Raw genomic sequence first — 22,646 nt, forward strand, 5'->3', positions numbered from 1 at the left:
CTTACGTGTTGATGGAAGAATAAGGAGGTGGCAAGTCTTCTGATGTCTAGTTTAATTTCTTTTAGTAAATCTTCCCTTCCTTGTTTCCAGACTGTTGAGAAACGAGGTTTTATAAAGAAACGGCAGCTTTAATATACTTTAACATAATACTGGTGGCGTGTATCAAAGGCAATGCACTGGGTACTTCAGGTTTTTCCTCCCAGTTTTTTCAAATTTCAGTTGTTTGAAAATGCAGTTAAACAATCAATCTCATATTGAAAGGAATTTCACTCACATTTCTACAAACCTGAAGAAAGGAATAATGTACATAAGCTATGACAGAACTATGCTGCCAAAAAGCTGCATTTCTAGCTTAAGGCAACTTCAGACATACAGCTCCATGCTACAGAAATAAAATAGCAGACAGAGCCAAGGCTACAAAGGACATGGTAACAGTGGGTAAGCTGATTGTGGAACTGTTGTTCATTGAATCCTACAATATGGAGAGCACTCAACAAAATTAGAAAGAAGCCAGTTTAGCACACAAAAAAATAACTTTTTTTGAAAGAGCACACAGTGAACTTTTAGAGCTTGCTGCCACACAAAGTTGTGGAAACAAGGTGTCAAAAGGGTTCAAAAAGGTAAATAGATAAATTCACAAACAGGTCCATAAATGGAAAAAAAAGGGATAGGTGGGAATCTACCTCCCATTCCTAATCCAATGACTGCAGATGCTGAGGAAATGCAAGCGAAGTGAACTGAAGGCAGCAGCCAGGCTTATGTCATGTCTCAAAGCAACATCTTTTCACCGCTGTTAGAGGAAGAATACTGGGTTAGATGAATTGTTCTGGAGGGCTGAAGGCAGTATTGCTTATGTTTAATTTACACTGTTTTCACATTGTTAGAGTTAAAAACAATGCTTATGCCTGCCACTGAACTGTGTAAAAAGTTAAGGGCTGATTGTCAGATTATCAATCTGGTCCCAGCTTTACCAGATGGAGACATGATACTAACAGGCCAGCTTCTGTACTGCAATCCGTCCCCCTGCTCCCCAACAGCCCCCGAAAAACTAGCATTGCCTAAGAGCAGGCAGCTTGATCCCTCACCTACAGCAAGGAATCCTCTAACCAAAGACAGAAACCAGGTAGAATCAACTGTTAACACATAGATTTTATTTCTGTATTTACAATGCTTAAAATAAAATATATCAGTATCTAGCTATTCCTAATAAATGCAAAAATAGAAAACTTCCCTTTTCAACAAAAGTGCAGAAACATAAATTAGAACATGATAACTTTAAAACATACAATGTTATTTCTCAGTGTTTTTACTTTGAAAACAGATTTGTAAAACAAGCACCATAATTCATCTTACAGAAGACTTTCCATCAAAGCAGCATCACAGGGCAAAACAAGTAGGACGTTAGTACGGAAATGTAATAGCAAATCTTCAAATATTTTAAATGACAAACTGTTATAAATTATTATAAACAGTTATAAAACTGTTCTGACTATTTTTTTGCAATAGCTTTACCACATAGTCGAATATTAACTGAGCCATATTTGGTCGTCAGCACAATGAAGAGACCTTCAAATTTTCCTTCTGCCTTTGGCTTGAACTGGACTGGCACGTTGATGTAATGATGGGATCTGTAAAAAGGCAATTATGTGCATATTCATTGTTAATAAACAAGTAAATCCTACCAGATAGAGAAATTCTTGTCTAGTTTTGATTTTCACCAAAATAGTATATTGGATGTGCACTGGATCATCAAGTTTATTTTTACAGATTTGATTATCTATTATTCTTCTGAGGGACTTTGATTGTTAGGGTCATTCTTTCCTACTGATTATACGAAGTACAGCAATACTTCATTGCTGCTAGTTTACCTAGATAAGTTTGGTCTGCCTCTTTGCAATAATATTGACAGTGCATAAGCTATATTTAGAGCAAAGTTACTACATTTCATCCCTTCAGAAGTCATGTGACAAGTACACTAAAATTTCCAATTCTTTTGGAAATCCCACCAATTTGAACCTAGTAAAATAATTTCAATTACTTCTAATTGTCTGCACATTAACAAATATTTTGCTGAATCATTGCAAGTCAATATACCCATCCTCAAAGAGTGTTTTAAAGATTTTACATTACACCTTTTTAGGTTATAGAATTCCTCTTCTATTCAGATTGCATAAAAACATACCAAATGTAATGGGTGGCTGTCTTAATTGTCAAAAGCCTAGAGTGAACGCTTTAAAAAAATATAAGCTATACAACAAGCTGGAAATGCTGAGTGGCAGTCTATTGGATTCCATGGCATCCAATGGAAATATCCAGCACTAACAGACAGGTAACAGTAACAGGCACTGTTCCTGTGTGGGAGCAGTTGCTGGACGTTTTCAACTTTGGAGCTAGGCTCTGGCTGTGCTGAGAAGGAACGTATTGGAATAAGGAAAAACGAACAACATCACTTAGACAAAGAAAGAAAAGACTGCTTTGTTTTCTTTTATTGCAGCTTCAATTTTCTCCCCTTAACAGTATTTAGTATTATCCAACGTCCTCTGGCATATGATTATTTTCCCTACTTTTTCTTATTTCATTCCTACCTTTTCATATTCCTTTCCTCTACACTAATCCAACCTATCATAATCAGTCTGTGCTCTTACCCTTCTCCTACATTTGGAAATCATAATATTGGCCCTACATATAAGCCTGATCCCAGCCTCATTTGTTTAGTATCATCCTTAGTGCTAAAATAGCTACACTAGCAAATGTATTTTGATTCTTTCTTTTCTTTTTTCTTTTAAAACAGATCCTGGTCAATCAAGTAACTTTCAGAATAAAGACTGGTATGTTACTGTATTTTTTTAATTGGGTTAATACAAAAACAAAGCACTAATTATGTAGTACTGAACTACAATCAACAATACAGCAAAGGAGTACAGCCAGATCAGGGTTTCATGTCTCATACTTGAGATTGACGAGTGTTATAACAAACCTGGCACGCTCTGTCTCTTATCTATCTATAATATATGGGATGAAGATATTTACTCAGCTTTATTTTTAAAAATCCATTTTATAAATGAAGAACATCAGTATGACAATTTAATCTGTAAAAGATGCATTATGTTAGAAAACACAAATTTTAGTAAGAATAGAGTCTGAAGCTGCATACAACCAGGCCACCTGAGAGTTTACAAAAATAAAAGTAAACTCAGCAGAAAGTCAGGAGGGATGCACAAGTCTATATCATCTCCAAAATAATATATGTATGCTTCCTTACATATCCTAACACTTACTCAGAAAGAACAATATAACCAAACTCAAACTTATATTATCAAGAACTTAGCAGTGAGTTATGTATCACTCTTTTAAAGATATGGCCAGATCTGGCTGTCAAATATTAGTTTCCAGAACACATACTATATGACCTCAGTGATACTGAGGCAGAGCACACTTTCTTAGCTATATTCAGTTCCATCTGACCTCTAAATTCAGGTGTCCATTTGGTTGGTGCTATACACATTATTGTTCTTCTCTAAAAGCAGAATTAGTCAGACATTACTTAGAGTTTGTTTTGTAGCAGTCAGTTGATTTCTCACAATCGGGATAAGGCTCAACACACTTGAATCCTTATGCTTCCTAATCCAAAGGGAAAGATACTGTTTTCATTTTCTTCAACTAACAAAACGGAAAAGTTCAGACTCCAGCTACTACATAGCATAAACGTTCTTATAAATGAAGCAACCTGGAGGATTTTTCTGAAGTACAGTAGCCAGAAACTAGTCAAGAAGAATAGTGTCAGGACAACCAGAATTCCCCTGCAATTAACTGTTTTTTTCTTATTGAAAAGTTTTACTTTACTTCAAACTTTTCACTGTGCCTGCAACTCAATTAGTCTATGAATACTATATGGCCTTTACAGGTTGGTGCATCAGTTTCAAGTGGTATTTCTAAGAAGCCAGGTATGTCTGAAGCCTACTTCATAGACAAACTAATACTGTAGTTTTCTAAACACAATAGCAGCCATAGGTAAGTTTAAAAGGAGCAGTATGGGTAATCTGCATCTAAGCCATAGTAACCAGATCTATCATCAATGAATAGTGACTCCTGACACCCAGAATGGTGGCTACCGGAAACAAAAATAAATAGTCAAGCAAAAAAACAGTTTTACCTTTTAGTAATATCTGAAATATATACTACCCTGTAATCAACTTATTTCAGATGGCTTCTGAAGGCAATACAATAGAAACGCCTCGATTTTCAAACATTTTTTAGGTAGGCATAACCTGGTAGTCCTTCCAGAAACAGAACTTAGCCAAAGGTTTTTAAAAAGTCAAGTGTTTTTTAATGTTTCACCCATATGTTTACATCACTTCAGAGTCATCTTGTTACAAGTATTCTCTCTGCAGTAGAAAAAATTAAAAGATCTACTCTGTCAACAAATAGAACTCCTCTTCTGAATGCAAATTCCAGACAGAATTCGTTCCCACCCATTCTTTGCAGAACTTATAATATTAGCTAAATGACATCTCTCTGGTTAAAGAACAAAATACATGCTTTGAGGTATTTGGTGAAGATTATTAAAATTCCTCCCCCCCCCCAGTTTTGGTTGCAAGATACTGTATTTGGATAAAGCCCATTACTATTTTCAACTGAGCAAACTGCAGTAAAGGAACGAGCAGTGCTACGTATTAGTACTTGTGATCACATAACCAATTGAACAAGAACTGGCAAGCTACTATACCAACTCCTGAAGGTCAGACTCTTGATGCTGAATACAAATACAAACTTGCAATTCCATCATCCGGATTTAAAACTTGATTACATAGGATTGCTTTCAAATTTGGCCCTCAAAGTAAAGAGCGTGCAATAGACCGTGTTTACTACAGGACATTTTTTTGGTCCAAAAAAAACATAGGTAGGTGGTACTTTCTATTTTTACGCTCTTATTTACAGACTAATATTCCAAGCTCCTGCAAACAGTTTTCTTATCCAATTACTTTTGAACATTACTTTGTAAAATGTCCAGTTAACCTAGTTTAGATGGAAACAGTTAACATTGGCTTTCTTGAAACTCTCCTTGATGCTGTTCTCAAATAAAAGCCATTTAAAGAAGTTTTTAACACTTTTTTAAAAGCATCTATCCAAGTCAAGTAATTCTTCTGTGCTTTATGCTCTTAAATGGGAGAGCTTCTTCAGAGAGCTATGCTAACTTCAGGTAAATGAATTCTAAAAAGGCTAGGAAAGGCCAATATTTACAACTGGAGAAAAAACAGCCAAACTTACTAGAAAAAAAGGTTGTAGAATGTTATTAGAAAGTGCAGTATATTCCATTAATAACCTTTAGAAATGGTACACTGAATTTTAAACTTGTTAACTCTACTGTGGATAAAAGCAATAGGAGTTTATTATCTCTCACAGAACATATACCAAATAGCTTTTACAGCATTCCTCAAGAATATTTTTGAAATATTTAAGTGTCTTCCAGCAAAATTACTCATCTTTTTTTCCAGGAACAATCAAGTCATCCTGTCCTTTGTCTGCAGCTGTACAGCCTCAGACAGATCTAGCTAGTAATCTTTATTTGGATAGATTTTATCTTGGTCATTGCTTCCATAAAACACCCTTCTGTGCCGTCTGATGTGACATATTTAATAAAAAGATGCCAGTTAAATAGAAACACTGGAACACATGCCTTAAACGGAGTTATAACACTTAGCACTGAAAAGCGGCCTTAAGAATACCTTGAATACCTGTGGCTAACACCACCACAGCCCTGTCTTTATAATAAATGCTAAGTATCATTGGCAGACACAAAACTAGATTAGGAGCCAGTGTATCTAGTTCCATTTACGATTTGGTCACAATTTCTGTTCTGTATATCATTAGTTTCCCCATCTTTAAAACGGGGACCTGTTTAAACACTGGGAATGTATGCTGTATGACTTCTAATGAAATGGTTGCATTTCTGTCTTCCTGACAATCCCACTGTTACAGATGAGCACGTGAGATGCTGTACTTCTTGAAGAGATGACTAATAGGACTGTCAAATACTTGTTGTAATGAACTCTAAAGATAACTGGGTTTATTTTGAGGGATTGTTATCATCAACTTGAAAATTCCTTTTATGCAGGTAATATGTTGAAATACTTGGTATGACCAGGCAATTCCACTGGCTGCTCAAACCTTGTATTTGCAGAGAATCTTCGATGCAGCTCTGCAGGTTTGTCAAATTACAAGCATGATGAAAGCAATTTGCTTGGTCTGTTGTGCAGAAAGTATAAATGGAAGGAATGACTTGATTGTGCACAGCATGCCAAATGGTTAAATGAAGCATTAGGCTTAGCATTAAAAGCAGCAGCACTGTTAGAAACAATTTGCAGGGAAGAAGTTGGCAGATGCAGAAATAACTGTGTGGGCTCATTCTGCTTCGAACCAAGATTACAGAGTACAGCTTAGCAAAAAAAAAAAAACAAAAAAAACACCACACCACACCAAAAAAACCCCACACATGCAAAAAAACCCAAACCTTTAACTAGACAGCCAGAATGTTGGATATTTATATCTACATTTTAGCACTGTACATATAGAGAAGATATTTATCTTACTAAATTACTTGTTTAATTTTTTTGTTAGGAGAGAATGTTAGCATATGCATTACTCACCTTAGCAAGTATTTCGAGTGCTTGATGTAGAAAGGCTCTCTGGGACTTACAAATTTCAGCTGCAATTTAATACAAAATGCTTAAAAGCACACTATATCTAAGCCTATCATATTCAATTTATGACACGCTTAAGATAAATCAGGTCACTTACAAATACAGCTTTACATAGACCCAGGGTTTAAAAATAAAGCAGGCCCACATTTGCGCATAGTAAGAAAAATTCATATCTCAATATTTTAATGAAGTTAAAAAATAAAATAAATAAATCAGGATAATAACAAATGTATGCAGACTATAATCTATTATTTTTTCAGTTGCAAATATATTACAAATACACTCAGTGATTCAGTCAGAAGAAAAGAGAAAAATTGCCGGAGAGTAAAATTCTTCAGATATAATATTGACTTTTGAAACTAACAAACTAAGACTTGTACTATCACAATCTTCTGTCAAGAGTAAAAAAACAGTGCAGTTGAACTGTTGGAAGTACTTATGAAGATGTATTTAAAATAAAGTCTGTCAAACTTACCAAGTGTGTTGTAAAGGAATTATTCCGCAAGTTGACCTTTAATGTGCAGGATTCACCAACTCTAGTTGGAGGAAAAGCGTACAGGTCTTCTGGTGCATATACCCCTCGAGTTATCTCATTTTGTCTGATTTGAAAAAGGGATTTAAGATATTAAGATTTCCTACTTATATGGTCTGGATATATTGATTGCATATTTCAAGATAACACGTGTATTTTTTGCCACTAAATCAGGAAAAAATTGAAAGATCCTGAAGGCATCAACTCTCACCTTAAATTTTATAGGCAATACATTTTAGCCAGAAAGAATAATGAAAGCATCACTGTGGCACAAATATACGTACATTTACTTATACACACTTTCACAATCTGAATTTTTCCCCCATATGCTTTACTAGAGAACTAGACTCTTCTCATAGATGACATGTTTAACCAAAACATTTTACTCCCCTGCCATATTCACATTATCCCATAGTAAAAGAACTGGAAATCAACTTAAGACTGAAGAACACCAAGGTTAAGACATGCAGTACAGTGGTCTTCCCAGAAGTGACTCTACAGGTCTATGGACTCTCCAAAAGGGGAGTATACAAAAAAGCATACACAAGATTCTACTGCTGATACCAGTTCATTTACAACAGCAAATCATGGTTAGGCAACTTAGAAACCCAACTGAAAAGAAAAAGCATGGGAGATTGAACAATACAAAGCCATAAAGAGGTTTGGCAAGTCTGTTTTTTGCAGCTGTTTACTCTTTAACATCGAATCATAGGATAATTCAGGTCAGAAGAGACTCAGGAGGTCTCTAGTTCAACCTCTTGCTCCAATCAGGATCAGCTGTGAGGTCAGACCAGGCTGCTCAGGACTTTGTCCAGTCAGATCCCAAAAACCTTCAAGGACAGAGACTGCACAGCCTCTCTGAGCAGCCTGTTCCACCACATAGCTGTCCTAATGGTAAAAAAGGTTTTGGTTGTGGGGTTGCTCCCCCCACCTTTACCCAGTTGCAGACTCTCTCATTTCAAGTTTTGTCCATACGTACCCTGCTTTAATTGTACATGCTTCAGAGTAAACCTTCATTTCTGGTATAACTGGAAGCTCAGTTTTTGTGAGGGCACTTGCAGAAGGTTTCGCAATTGAAGTTTCATTTTCTGTTTTAGTACCCTATTAGCAAAAACAGAGAAGCCTTTAAACTTTGCATTCAAAAGTATTTAAGTATTCAATTGGTCATTTCCCTTACCCAACCCAAGACTTATTTAGAGTATAATCTTTCAGAAACAGTAGAGTCTGGATCATTGAGACAGAAGCAATGATTTAGGAGGAATACTTTAGCAGGCTTCTGTGTCTTACGAATACTTTATTTGTTACAAGCCAGTTCACAACAAACTAGCAGTGCAGGTGGAATCTTGAGAAGGCTGCTAGCAACGAAGATTTTACTAAAAGCCAAAACAAAAAACAACTCCTCTGCAGATATTCTGCCCATATGCCTCAAGAACAGCAGTCAGCTGAACAACTGCTCAGAAAGAAAGAAGGCATAAGTCATCATTACAGTTTGAATTCTCACAACAGCAAAAAGCTTTGTAATAATTTGGTATTACGAACAATACATCCTTCTCAAAGAAATATCTCTCCAGAGAAACAGAATCTGCTAATGCATTATATGGTAATTGTTACATTCAGAAATTAGGCCAAAATATTTACCACCGTCAGGACCCCCATTCGGTGTACTCTAACGCAAGGAGACCAGATCACCCTAAAGGAATACTTTGCCAAATAGCCAATTTCAAACTCTGCCTTGTTTAACAAATCTAGCCAGATACTGTTTGGAGCCCCTTGGGTCACAACATCTTGAACAAAGTTAAAGAACCAAAAGAACCTCCTACACTTAGGGTTGTACAACATTATCTCAATTTTTGAAATGGTGCTGACGTTTTAGACAAGCAGTTGATTCCCTTACGCAGAGGAGAGTAAAAAAATAGATTCATCTTCAATAGAGCTGCTATGACAAACTTGTCTTTTAGACATTCATTTCTTCCACTGAAAGAGCTGCTAATCAGTCTGTCAGAAATAGCAGAAGCCAAAAAAAAAAAACACTAACACCTTAATTTTAAAGAATATTTTTCAGTTGCAAATAACCCATGAACCACAGTAGAACCCAATACATAAAGACAAGAAAGGATTTGTACGTGTCTTGTTTCAAGAGCTTTTAATTTTTCATGTAGTGAAAAATGGTGGGTGTCATGCCTCAGTATTATCATTCAAATTCTAACTTATCAATAAGGCAAGTTTACTGCATGAGAATAAGGCACATTATGGAAAATGATCAGAAGTTCCCCCAGTCTTTATAAGGCCATCTTGAAGTACTGCATGCTTTACCATAGCCCATACTGACTTTTCCTGTTTCAAATGAAAGCAGTATGTTAACACTGTACAAATGGTTACAATTGAGTGCTGTTGTTCCAAAGCAACCTCAGGAGCATAGAAATTTGTTTAGCTTTAAAATTTGAATTATTTTGCTCACAGAGTTTAAAAAGATTTTTCCTCCTCTCATTTCTGGGATACCCAAAGAAGATGAAGCTTTGTACTGCTGATAATAATAATCAAATCAGAATTCTTAGTTAGCAGTATGTTTTGTGCTAAGTATTAAGAAGTTCAGCTCAGTTTGCTGCAAAGTGATACATTAAAAAGTTGCATGGTTACACAGCTAAAGTACATAAACGATGTAAATTAAAAAGTGGTATGCACTTAACATTTGTAATATCTTCAAACAACAGCGGAGATACTTTATGCAGTCCTCAACTTTCTATGTGCGAAAGGAGCAATCAGAACTTAGGTGCTGCCTCAGCCTTCTGGCAGGTTCTTGCTAGTTCCCTGTTTCACCCAGAAGGGACCAATAATTAGACCGAAATACCAATCCAAGACTTCTGTGCACAATGGCGATACTCTTAGCTCAATGATCTTAGAACAATACCCGATAGCAGCCTAACGAATGTTTCTCAGGAAAAGAAAAAAAAGTAAGTTTGAGTATTGAGAGGCTGGGGCTGCAAAGCACAGGTAGAATCCCTCCTTTGTCTCTGGGATCAGTTTTGGAGACATGATCTTCTGAGCTCCTGACTATGGTTTCCAGTGGTGGGGACTGCAAACACATGCAGTGCATAATCAAAGTCACAGTTAATTGTTTTTTCAGGAAAAAATGGAAGTGGTAAATGCCACTGATTTTCCTAACTTCACCTTGTTCTTTCAGTTCTTTCCTGAGCTCTTCCAAATTTCTCATTTCTTTTGAAGTGGTGCTATAAATAAATACCACTCAGTCACTCTGAATGACAGTCAGTCAATCTTCCCACTTCATTCTATCAAAAGTCACATTAACCAGAGCCGTAACCCTCTCTGTCTCAGCAAACCCAGCAGGATCCAAGTCCTTTTCAAAGTTGTAGTAACACAGTCTAAACTCTTGATCCCTAGGACATAACAGATTGTAATTGACTTTTCTCGACTAAAAGTGGATCTGATTGAAAAGCTGTAACAATCTAAGCAAAGGTTCTGTGTTGACCCCTCTTCCAAACAAATGTATAGTTCCTTACCTAGTTGATAAAGTATTTCCCTTTCAAATCTTTCAAAATGATCATGACATATTTCAAGTATTTTCTACAAATTTCTTCCCATATGCACAAAGAGATGCTGGAATGATCTAATTGTTAACAGCTTTGAAAAAAATCAAGAGGAACAAATCTGACATGGTAGTTCAAAAACATTAATATCAAGTTGTGCCGCTCAAAGATATACACAACTCTTGACAACTAGTCATGTTTTAAAAGAATTCTTCAAAACTCTAGATTTCTGATAAAGAATTCATCTTCTCTCAATTTCAACTAGCTTTAAACAGACAAATGACATAGACATTTCCCTCATTTTAAGGAAAATTATGTTCAAAGAATTAGATGAAAGCTGAATAAAAAACCCTCCCAAACCAAACATTATACAGGTCTCAAGTCTTCACACCAAAATTAGAAGTCATTTAACATATACTTTTTTAACAAGTCCCTTCTTCAACACAATTAACTACTGGGAAGAGCAAGGACCCTACAAAATAAAAGGTAAGGTACCCCAACAAGAAGGGTAAGTAAGGTTCCTACTACAGAAACAGATTTGGTACTCTAAAGAAAGATACCAAATCTTTATCTGGGCTGCTTAGAAAAATCAAGTCAAACTCTCTGGAGAGGACAGCAGAGCATATATAGCAATCATGCAATACTGAACGTACAAAGCTTTTCACATTCAGCTCATTTAATTGATCATTAGAATTAATTCTTCCTAATAATAATAGATTCTCTGTCCTATGTAGACTGCTCTTGTATGGATGGTGAGGTAGGGATTAAAAGCAAGGTAAAGAGACAGAGCACAGAAAATCTGTTCTAACTCCCAAACCCTGCCTTCCAAGCCTCACCATAAAGTTAGAGCTGAGGAACAATAGGGGAGCAAGGGAGAGCTCAAATCCAATCACTTCCATGTACAAATCTCAAAAATCTCCCCCACCTATGTTGTTATTCTGATAAAATACTCAAACAGATTCTATCAGAGACACATCCATATCTCCAATACGGATATTTGAAAACTCCAATGTTGCATTAAGTTACTTATTATAGCAAAGGTCAGTTACTTTGCTATTTATTTACAAAAATACAACCAATCCACTTAGTGTCTGATACAAACAAATCTGCATCTACAGAAACAATTCCCACAGAAGGCAAGTTTGTCTCTACTTTTCCTGAGCAAAATAAAATTTTACATCTTAAATGGCAAAAGATAATACATTATCACATAAGCAAGATGAAAAAGGTATTTTTGTAACATAAGAAAAACAGTACAGTATAGTCCAACAAAAATATCAGCAGGTTTTTTTTCCTCAGAATACGCCAGTGCATATGAGAAAGAGTACTGTAAACTAAAATTAAGATGTTATCAAAAATTTGTGCTCAGGACAGCATTTGTAGCATTTATATACTCACTGCTCCAGAAAGCTGAAATCTTAATTTGTGTTTCCAACTAGGTTTTTCAACTGGGTGACACTCGAGGTCCCAGAACTGGGAATAATCCCCTTTATCTCTAGGTAAAAAGATTACAGCAACCTACCAAAACAAGAGAAAAATTTTGCAGAAGCTTATTAAAATAATCTATACGTCTTCACAATTTTACCTACACAAAGTTACAGTTAAGCCAGCACAAAATTTATACACTACAGAACATACATTCCACACACAGATGATCTTGCACAAAACAATACAGCTCATCCTCTTTTGCCCACAAGAGAGAAAGTTCTGATGAAATAGGTTGTGCAAGCAATCTCGACCAAAATTTGAGTTCAGCTAACCTGCTTTAAGCAAAGTCAGCAAGTACTTGCACAATTATTTCTATTAGTAAAATGGAGGAGAAGGGGACCAGGAGGGGAAATACGCGCAGCTGAAAGACAGCAATACCTTCTTTCATCTGCCAGCTAAGCTGTGAACAACTGTATTCCTCCAGTTCCAAGTCAGTAAGCACACTGTGCTACAATTACTAGAAGGCCTGAAATGTAAACCAACTTGCAGGCTATACATTTGATCATCCTTAAGGGTCACCTATGTGACAAAGGCTTGTCTCTGTATAGTGCTGTACCAGGTTAATTCAAGAGTAAACTTGCATTGTTTTCAGAGTTGAGGTTAGGGGAAGAAAGAGAAGGGGAGCAGCAGATTAGAATAGATCACTACGACTGTATCTAACAGCCAAATATTATCATACCCACTGCAAAAAACCAGCAAATCATGATAGCACGGTACCTTATCAGCTCCAGCCAACAGCCTGACATGCCAATAACGTAAATGTTATTCAAATAGGCCTGAACTAGGATTGCTAAGGCAAAGACAATTGTTTAAATTAAAATAATGTTTTTCAATATTATGAAATAACTATGAAACTGGACAGGAGTAAGTTTTTTTGTCTTGTAAATAGATTACAAGTTGCATCATCACAGGAATAATGTAGTTAAGGAATGCCATAATAATCCATAATGATTAAAAGATAGGTGTTCAAGAAGATGAATAGATAGAATTGAAGTAGCATTGAGGGAGAAGGTGAGGGACAACAGCCCCACAGAAACCCATTCAGTATGTCCTTGGATGTGCTTAATAATTGTGGTTATGAAACCCTCTACTGGCCAGGAGATAAAATTGTAAGTCAAATGAAACTAACTTCAGGAACAGACAACTGATCCTGAACAAGTATGACAAGACTGCTTCTAAGGAAGGGAAACTGGTTCTCACACCAATTTCATAAGAACCCAGTATTATTTGTGACTTTCTTGTGGATTTTTACAAAACATTTAAAAACAATTTTCTGTTCTAGAATAATTTATCTAAAAGAAAAAAACAAAACACAAAAATGCCACCATGTTAAAGTCAAACTACAGATTGTATGAATTCTCAGAATTAACTCAGCTGACATTGTAACAGCTGTGTTAAGTAGATACTGACTACCTGATACACCCCAGAACCCAGATTTTGGAAGGCCAACATTTTATCATTATCAGATAAAGTATGACCAGCTTCAAAAATTCAACTGTTATTTCAGAGAATTTCTCATGTAAGTTCCTATTATACAACTGAGATATAAATATTTCAAGCATATTAGTGTAACTGTCAATTTACCTTCTCATCTCCATGAGCTTCAAGAGTACCAGAAACACGGGAACATCTGAAAGCGGAGTAAGTGACCCTATAAACACAACCAGTTCCATCCACATCCTGCAAATAAAGTTATGAGTCAGATTCAGAAGGAGAAAAAAAAAAACAACCCACCAAACAACAAAACACCACACAATACACCCACCCACACACCATCCTTGCAAAGGACTGAAGAAAATACACCCAATCAAGCTGCTTTCAAGTGAACAAATAATATTGACTCCCCGAAAGCAAATAAAGACTAAAACTACTACAACATCTATGCAGTCACCATGACTACTGACTTCCAGTTTAGAGGTGGTGCACTGGTTGGAACATGGCATACTCAGTCTTCTGGGCTACAGCGAAGAGTGCTACATAACCATTTTTCATCATTTCATGACAACAGACCATAATAATTCTAGCATAAAATCCAAGTGACCATCACAGCATTTCAGACTATCAAAAAAATAGGGAAGCATTTACAAATACCAATGGTACAGCTACAGTAATTGCACAGGTGACAGCAGTGTAATTCAAATATCCTTGACCTAACTCAAATTACCTCCAAGAGATACCATGTACAGCGTAATTCCAGCAGCACAAGTCTCAAAACAAGGCAAGTCTAACTTTCTGGAGCCAAAAGGGACACACATCTTTCATGTATGCTTGACTACTTAATGCAGTCTGGACAATGATACTGGATAAGCACAAGCAAACTCTATAAGCCAGTAAGTGAACCAAAAATTGTCCCACAGAGCACTGATTCACAGTCAGGGAGCACATTAGAGATGGGGGGGGGGGGGAGGGGAAGGAGTAAAACATTTCCCTGATATGGACAGAAGCAAAAAGAAACTTTGTAACTGAGTTCATGCTCAAATATATATTCTTTCTTGAGGGTATGGAGGGAAAAAGAGAGAGCAGCAGGAAGAGAGAAGGGGAAAAAAACCAAGATATTTGCATAAAACTACCAATGCAAGCATTCACTCACTTTAACATAGGGTGGTGCAAAAGATGACAAATGCCACTTCACATTTTCATCCCCTTTATTCTCCATTTCCAGGTAACTCTCTAAAAGAGAAATATCAGACTAATACATTAAATGCCTTTGTTCCAGTGCTCAACTATCTTTAGTGGAAAGAGTTTAAACAGAAACTATGTTTCAAGACACACAGAAGTTTAATGGAAACAGTTCTCATGATGCCAACTTCAAGAGCAGACTCAAACAAAGCACACTGTCATAAAATTCTTGAAAGCTTACACAAAAGTTTGGAAGTAAAGTCTTCTAGTGAAGAATCATATTAAAGATGCTTACAAGAAACAAAGTGAGACCTAAATCTCACCCCAATAACCCTAAAACAATAATAGGTAATCCTCTAAAAGAACCTGAAGCATAGCAAAGAATACTATGTGAATGTATTGCTCATAGTAGGAAGTTAGCTTCTTATAAATCCAGAACATGACAAATAGCAGAAAGATCTACGTAACCTCCATCTGTCTCAGTTTATTGCATTCAGATTTTTTGGCAGATACCTTCACATATCAGTATACAAAAAAATACCAGAAAAACCCACAAGATACCCAACTCCCTCCCAAGATATTATTTGACTGTTCAGGGAAAAACACTGACAGTATTCTAGTTTGGGACCAATCAAATAAAGTTGCATCAAATAAAAACTGTTCTCATCCTAGTACGGATTTGTTACTCAGCATAAATATATATACACACACATATATAATGTATATTATGTGTGTGTATATATCTATATAAAAAAATGAAACCTCAATAGAAAAGCTTATGCTTGACTTGCAGAAAGGAGAGAAAATACTGACATTATCAGAAAATCCCAACTTTGACAGTATCCATAAGCATATTTCACACCTTGAAATGTGCCTCTTGCCAAGAATCAACAGGACATTTGTGAGATCATCTCGGTCTAGAGTAGCACTTCAGGAAGTTTAGCTACATATATATTATATGGGACATTTATAAAAATAGGAAAGGAGTATTATATTATACTCCTCTTTTGTAAGGGTGGCAAAAAAACCCAGATATAATTGAGAAATTAAGCCTTGAAAGTTCTAGTCTGTTAAATAAATATGTAGCATCAGTGAATCATTAAAAAAAATCTCATTACCTAGAAAAGAAAACTAAGCACTACCAAAAAATCTGGTATCTAGATAACAGAATGACAGTTTCATACAGTAATTTGGAGAATTTTAAGTATTACCGGCATCAGAAGCACAGACTGAGGATTTGAGACTCCATTATCAGCAGTGTCCTCCTCAATCATTAAGTACAAGACAAGGATAGCCAGACTCATAGCTGACATTTCTATGTCAGAACTACATGTAACATTGTAACTACTATGTAGAATATTTATTTCTCTGCTACACGCAGATGGATTTATCTCACATCTTAGGGACATCTACACAGATGAGCAGAATGAGTCTACTGCAGAAGTGCATTGACCCAAAAGAACATCAACAAAACACAGTAACCTCAGTGCCCTCTTCACCCAGGCACAGTATGGTTGCATTCATCATAGTTGCTTAAAAAATTGGCAACTTACCTGTCTGTATGCAAACCTATCTGTGGGAAAAAGTGTGGCTATACTGCATAAGAAGAAAGAAAAAAAAACCAACCAAGCAAAACAAACAAAAAAGACTTCTGAAAAAAGTTCCATCACAAGGAGTAACATTTCAAACTACAATCAGAAGAGGGGAACTGGTCAATTGCACTTATCAGGCTAAAAGAACAAAAACAAAGTCAAGGCATTCAAGTTCCCAAACATGCAATACAGTAAACAAGACCTCTGAACACAAGATACTACAGATGTTGCATTTACTAAGTAAGCAATATTACCTGAGCTTTGGCCAGGTCTTGTTTTAGGAAAAACAATGGTTCTGTTCTTTATTTCCATTTTTGTTAGAGGGAGCACTGAGAGAGGCTTTGCCACGTGAACAGTAGGACTTTCAGACTGTGGAGTAAATATATCACGTCTTCTAGATGGAAAGTCTGCTCCAGACACACTCTGTGCGACTGCCTCTCGAATTTGCACTTTAATAAACTTTTGCACAATTCGGAGAAAAAGAAAGATTTAGATAGTGAACATTGATATATTAACAAGTCAAACTATTTAGCTCTATTTCCTTTCAGCTTTATGTTCCAACAGAGAAAGAGTCTCATACATTAAATCACCAGGTATTCTCTAACTTCAGTTCACAAAGTTCAAAGATTTTAGGACAAGTTTAATTTAGGAGAACAGGAAAATTTACTGGAAATTTGCTATCTAGACATTTTAATTAAATAGAAATAAATTTAATCTAGTTAAATTGACAACTAATTGACAACTCCTACAATATTCTCTGCTTGCAGAGAATGGGAACAGGGCTGCCTCACAGAACGAGCTTTGTGTTCACTTCTGCTACATAACTAGCACTTCTAAAAAACTTCAGTTAATGCTAGTAAAATCTTAGCATACTTTTTGCTTAATTGGATAGGTAGCAAAGAAATGGCAAAAGCATTATCAGCTACCAGATCTCTTACAATTTGATTGGTTTTGCTACATTCTCTACTTTTGTCTTAGTAGGTTTCTTCTCTTAAATCCTTTTCTCATATTGTAGAACATAACATAGTTAAATATGTGCACAGTCTCCATTTCCTTCTCAACTCACTCTTTTCAACAACCTCCGTTTGTTTGGGGGTTTTTTTAAGACAGTTTCCAATTCTGTATCACCTTCCTCCATCAAGAAGGAAAGTAGATATGCCATTTTATCCTTTCAGTGTCTTTTACTTCTCTCTTCATGCAATGTTACAATTAACCCAAAATACATACAGAAACTGTTGGCTTCATAAATTTTATTCATATACCTTAATTTAATCAGGGAAAAGTCTTGGATTAAAATGCATGAAGAGCAAGAACCTGTTCTAGACATTCTTTATCACAGACTTGTTGGCCAGAAGGTTAAGTTTACCCTAAGGGAGCTCAAAAGGAGCTATGGTGACTTGTCCAATAACCTCCTTTAACTTCTTTTAAAATATTACATAGACTACTTTTATATATGCATGTGTACATATATATATTTAGCATTTTAGAAAATTATGCGTAAAGCAGTGGTGGGTGTACAGTTGGCAATTCAGTCTAAGTGTTCACATCATAGTATTTTTTCTTCAGAGAGGAATGAACTAAGAATCTCAGTTTGCAGAACAGCATCTCAACTACTTTTTTTTTTTTTTTTTTTAAAGATAAAGGAGAACTTTACAAATTAGAGAGAATAATGGAAGTTGACAGAACTGCTGTCTCATACCTGAAAAGTTTTAGCAATGTTACTAGACCTTATCCAGCAAAGTAAAATAAACAGTTGCAATCTCAACTCTCAAGTAAGCCACATACCTTTTGTCCGTTATCACAATGGATATAGATTAGGCCACTCCAAGGAATTAATGAAAGCTTTGTGGCAAGTGATGGATTAGGACTCACCAGAATTAGTGTACTGCTCCTAATAAAAGAAAAAAAAATTAGCATGATCCTCACATTAGAATGATTATCTACCACAGATCTCACTAGCTCCCCCAAAGAAGAGATGTACTTTTAAGATAGCAGGTAAGCGAAGATCATCTAGAGATAGTTAAATTTAAGGTATTCAGATATCCAATACATTATCAAGCTTTAGTAGTCAGAAACTTAACACTAACACATTTAATAAACTTGTCATTGATGATTGTATAAGGGGTCATAGGGAAAAAGTAAGTCTTACCTGTTGTTAACATATACAACCGGTCAGGCCATGTAAATCAGACATATAACTACATGTTTCAGGAAAAAATAAGCTTCAATACTAGTCAACAAGGGAATTGTACTGTTCAAACAAAGTATACCGCACACAAATTGCATTTCAAGAATCTTTTAAACTAATTCTAGTTTTAGAAAAGCAGCTTGCTTTCCTTCCTCCCATGCAGAATTGATCTTGGGAAAAAAGAAAAGTCTTTCAATGTTATCAGTGCTTTCTATAGTTATTTAGACTAGGGGACACTGAAGAGTCTAAACTCACTCGAAGCAGTTATGGCATCACACAGTAATTTGACCAGCGAGAACATAAATTCTGATTTGCAATGTTCCATATTCTATACTAAAGACATTTAAATAAAGGAGGAATAAAGGAGGGGAGAAAGTACTGAAGTATTTAAAAAATGAGTACAAAATCACTGATGTAAAGGTCATTGGTTGTATGTTAGCAAAAGTACTCAAGCTACACCTGAAGAATTAGCTTAACAGGTCATTAGCACAGCACTTTGCATTTGAAAAGTTTAGTGTAGGAACAAGATCAGTCCCCATAGGAAAGTCAGTTCCATAATCCTTGTCACAAAATGACCATCTCTACAATCTTCAACTAACAGATGTTAATGGCCTTAAAATATTAAATCAGGATATTGATATTTCCTTAAAGAATTGCGGGGGTTTTTTGAATCTCAGCAGTTTTCAGAATCTTTTCACTCATGGTTCTCTCTCTCATGTACGAGCTGCATTCATGAGAGTATGATTTACTAAGTACACACAGTATCTGTTATCACAAACCATTCTACTGTCTTTGCTCCTACCAGCTTGTCTTTGACATTTACTGCAAACTTCTCATGCAAATCCAACTTGCATGGGGTCACAAACCACGTGTCTCTCAGAAGAGTCATATTCAACCTAAAGACACTATCTCTCAGTACTTTCATTACCACGGAAAGGAGCAGAGCCTAGGGAAGAAACGCTTTCCAAAGGTGGCTCTTGCAGCCTTTGGAGATTCCAACAGTCCCTGCTCCAAAAGTGCAATTCCTTTCACAGCGCTTACCAATACTCCCAACACTGAGGCACAGCAACATGCCAGAGGCTAGTTTCAATTCACCTCCACGAGAAAATCTCTTGGAATTCTACCAAATTCAGTAGGGACTCAGGACTTTATTATTCCACATTCAGGCAGGTTAGAGGTTGCCTTTAGCTCATTCCATGGAACTTAAGGGGTCTAGTCAAAATGAAACCGGGAGTGCTCTGCTTGCTCTAGCATGACACAGTCCTTGATCTTAGGACCTTCTTTCACCATCACTGAGAAATCAGACCTTCTTTTTTCCTGGCCTAAATCAGTTCAAGAATTCTGTCAGCTCCAGCCATCGCAGTGCATAGTACGAAAGATTCTGGCTGGCTCCTGTCCCGACAGGATGACTGCTCTTGGCACTGCAGGGAGATGGTCATGAAAAGTAGAAAACTGGGCAAGCGCTCCTTGCTGTGCTTAAGTCAGCTGTTCTCACGGGTCTGTTTCCTACTTGCAGGCCTCTGTTCTCGATCCAGACTACTTACTTGGATCCAACATGTGACGTTTCAGCTCATTGTTTTCCAGTGAAGGGAACACATCTTAAAATTATGCAGTGCAAGGAAATTGCTTGCAGAAGGCCTTCAATTCCCTCTTTTTAAGAAATCATTCCACAGACAGTCCTGAGTCTAGGGTATGAGACACTCGAGATGTCCTTACTTTCACAGCTACTGGAAAGTTGTTCATTGTTATCTCTTTTTGAAACCACTGTTCTTGGCACTGAATCTGCAAGGAGTGGCAGATATCCTAGCCCTTCCAGAGAATCCTCTTTATTTTGTTCTCACTCGTGATGAAAATTCCCCAGCAGTATATCCAAGAATTTACATACACATGAACATGGAGTTAAGTGTTTAAATGTATCAACTTGCACAGTGATGCAGGACTGAAAAGAAAGTACCTGTTCAGGCAAACATCTACAAAGTTAAAGAAACTACTTAAATAAAACTCAAAGCAAAACCTATTTTTTTGTGGAACATGAGACTTTTTTTTTTTGGAAGATGAGAATACTTAAATAACAGCGTCTTAAAAGCCTTTCTGAACTGACCGTAAAAAAACCATAAATTTAGAAGTAAGAGCTGGTCAGAACTTTCAAGCATTTTATTGTGAAAGATTTCACTGACATTTGTGAGAAGTCTCACACACACATGCAGTGATATTAAGACTACTGTTCCAAAATACTGCTAATTAAGACAGGTGACCTGACACTGGCTTGTAATTCTTTTCATACCTACAGGTATTGAGAAGCCAAAGGTTGAGTGGCAAAAAACAGTTTTGTCAGAATACAAAAAAAAACCAAAAAACCACAATCAACTTCTGATGAATATCAGCACATTTGCAAAAGAAAATGCTAAGTCCCCAGAAGAGAAGCATTCTGTAAGAACTGTTATTTTTGGTTTTGTTTGTTTGTTGTGGGGGGCAGGGGAGAAGTCCTTTTTGTTTTTAAACACACAGGTCATTTTTAAACAAAAAACTATTGTGAAAGGAAATTTTTAAAAGCTTCAGCTTTGTTGACCATCCAGCTCCTGGAAAATTATGCAATAATAATAGTATTTCCAGGCACAGAAAATTCTTGGCCTCCAGCTAACTTTGTAGGTGACAGAAGAACATTCCCTCTATACAGAACTACAAAAGGATAAGGTCCTAAAATATAAAAGCTAGATTTGTGTGTTAGCTGACAAAAAGACTATACCCTAACTAAAATAGCTAGTTCCAGGGTATAGTCTAAACAAACTAAAATAAACTCCTAAAAACTAACTACAATTCCTAAATTAACTAAATTCCTAAACTAACTAAAAATAAATTCCTCCAAAACCTCACCACACTTTCACACGTGAAAAGAAACTTACTCTGGTTCAATAACTCCATGCTGTGGGGTTATAGTAAGGCAGTGAGCTGGCCATGAAAGCTCAAATGCCAACATCCTATTAGAATTGTTGACAATTTGTACATGTCCAGTATCCGCTGTTCCACCTGTAATATTAAAAAAAGCTAATATGTACAAAAATTCACAGAAGTGCCCAACATTCAGAGATGCACCAATTAAGATAAAGCATTTTCTGCCCTATTTTTACCTTCACAATGCTTTAAAACCTTCATTAAGCATGCAGGGCATATTATATCTACACACACGGGGCACACTACCTCTGACAATTTAACCGAAATTGTGTTCAAACCAAGTTTACTGTTTAGATGTAAAACTACTGCAGCAATATTATTTGCCAAGCCACATTTACAATCACAATATAATTACAAACACAGTATACAGTACAGTTATTTTAATACTAGAATGGTTATTTTATTAACTTCAAGAAATACTCACTAATAGAAGGAGACATCAAAGTCAAGTACTCAGGTTTAACAGCCCAAGTCTGTTGAGCATCTGATTTATTCTGAACCAGGTCATCAGTTTTTACAGGTACTGGAGGACCCTGAGGTCCTTTAACAGGAAGAACATCCAAAGTTGCATTGATATGTCTGACAGCGTTCTCAAATCTGAAAATAAGATTGCATTAAGCAAAAATAGTAATAAAAATAACTTATGAGTAATTATAATAGCCTACTTTTAGTATTTCTCAAAATTTAATACTGAAATGCAGTGTTCTTTACATGGGCCTTCAATTTAATTCAATTCTCCATTATTTTGAAAAAATTAATTCAGCAGCTATATCATGACACAGCTTTTTCACAGAATGTTTAGAAGTGGAAGGTACCATTTAGAATGGAAGGTATTAAAATAAATAATTATCTTCAGGTGATAATAAAGCAATATGCTTTCTCTATACATATTTTATTCAGATTAAGAAAGTACTGCAGAGAGAAATAAGGCAATGCAAGTTGTGTTTCACAGAATGCTGGAGGTCAGGAGGGACCTCTGGAGATCACCTAGTGCAACACCCCTGCTCAAAGCAGGGTCAGCTACAGCAG

The 22,646-nt window shown here is 36.1% G+C and overlaps 1 protein-coding gene across 1 annotated transcript in view; it reads right to left on the bottom strand.

Moving 5' to 3' along the window:
* Positions 1–1,135: 1,135 nt before the first annotated feature.
* The window catches only part of CEP192 (centrosomal protein 192), a 78,832-nt gene continuing 57,321 nt past the window's right edge, over positions 1,136–22,646 (bottom strand). The window contains exons 33-43 of the mRNA XM_009284087.2: positions 22,042–22,214; positions 21,569–21,692; positions 18,263–18,368; positions 16,732–16,936; positions 14,857–14,936; positions 13,851–13,946; positions 12,177–12,296; positions 8,213–8,334; positions 7,177–7,300; positions 6,648–6,706; positions 1,136–1,628 (exon numbers count right to left, since the gene is read on the bottom strand). Of these exons, the coding sequence (XP_009282362.1) occupies positions 1,490–1,628; positions 6,648–6,706; positions 7,177–7,300; positions 8,213–8,334; positions 12,177–12,296; positions 13,851–13,946; positions 14,857–14,936; positions 16,732–16,936; positions 18,263–18,368; positions 21,569–21,692; positions 22,042–22,214 (1,348 nt within the window). The 3' untranslated portion in view covers positions 1,136–1,489. The remainder of the gene's footprint in view (positions 1,629–6,647; positions 6,707–7,176; positions 7,301–8,212; positions 8,335–12,176; positions 12,297–13,850; positions 13,947–14,856; positions 14,937–16,731; positions 16,937–18,262; positions 18,369–21,568; positions 21,693–22,041; positions 22,215–22,646) is intronic.

Source organism: Aptenodytes forsteri, unplaced genomic scaffold (genome assembly GCF_000699145.1).
Source record: "Aptenodytes forsteri isolate BGI_AS27 unplaced genomic scaffold, ASM69914v1 Scaffold229, whole genome shotgun sequence".
NCBI classification, from domain to species: Eukaryota; Metazoa; Chordata; class Aves; order Sphenisciformes; family Spheniscidae; genus Aptenodytes; species Aptenodytes forsteri.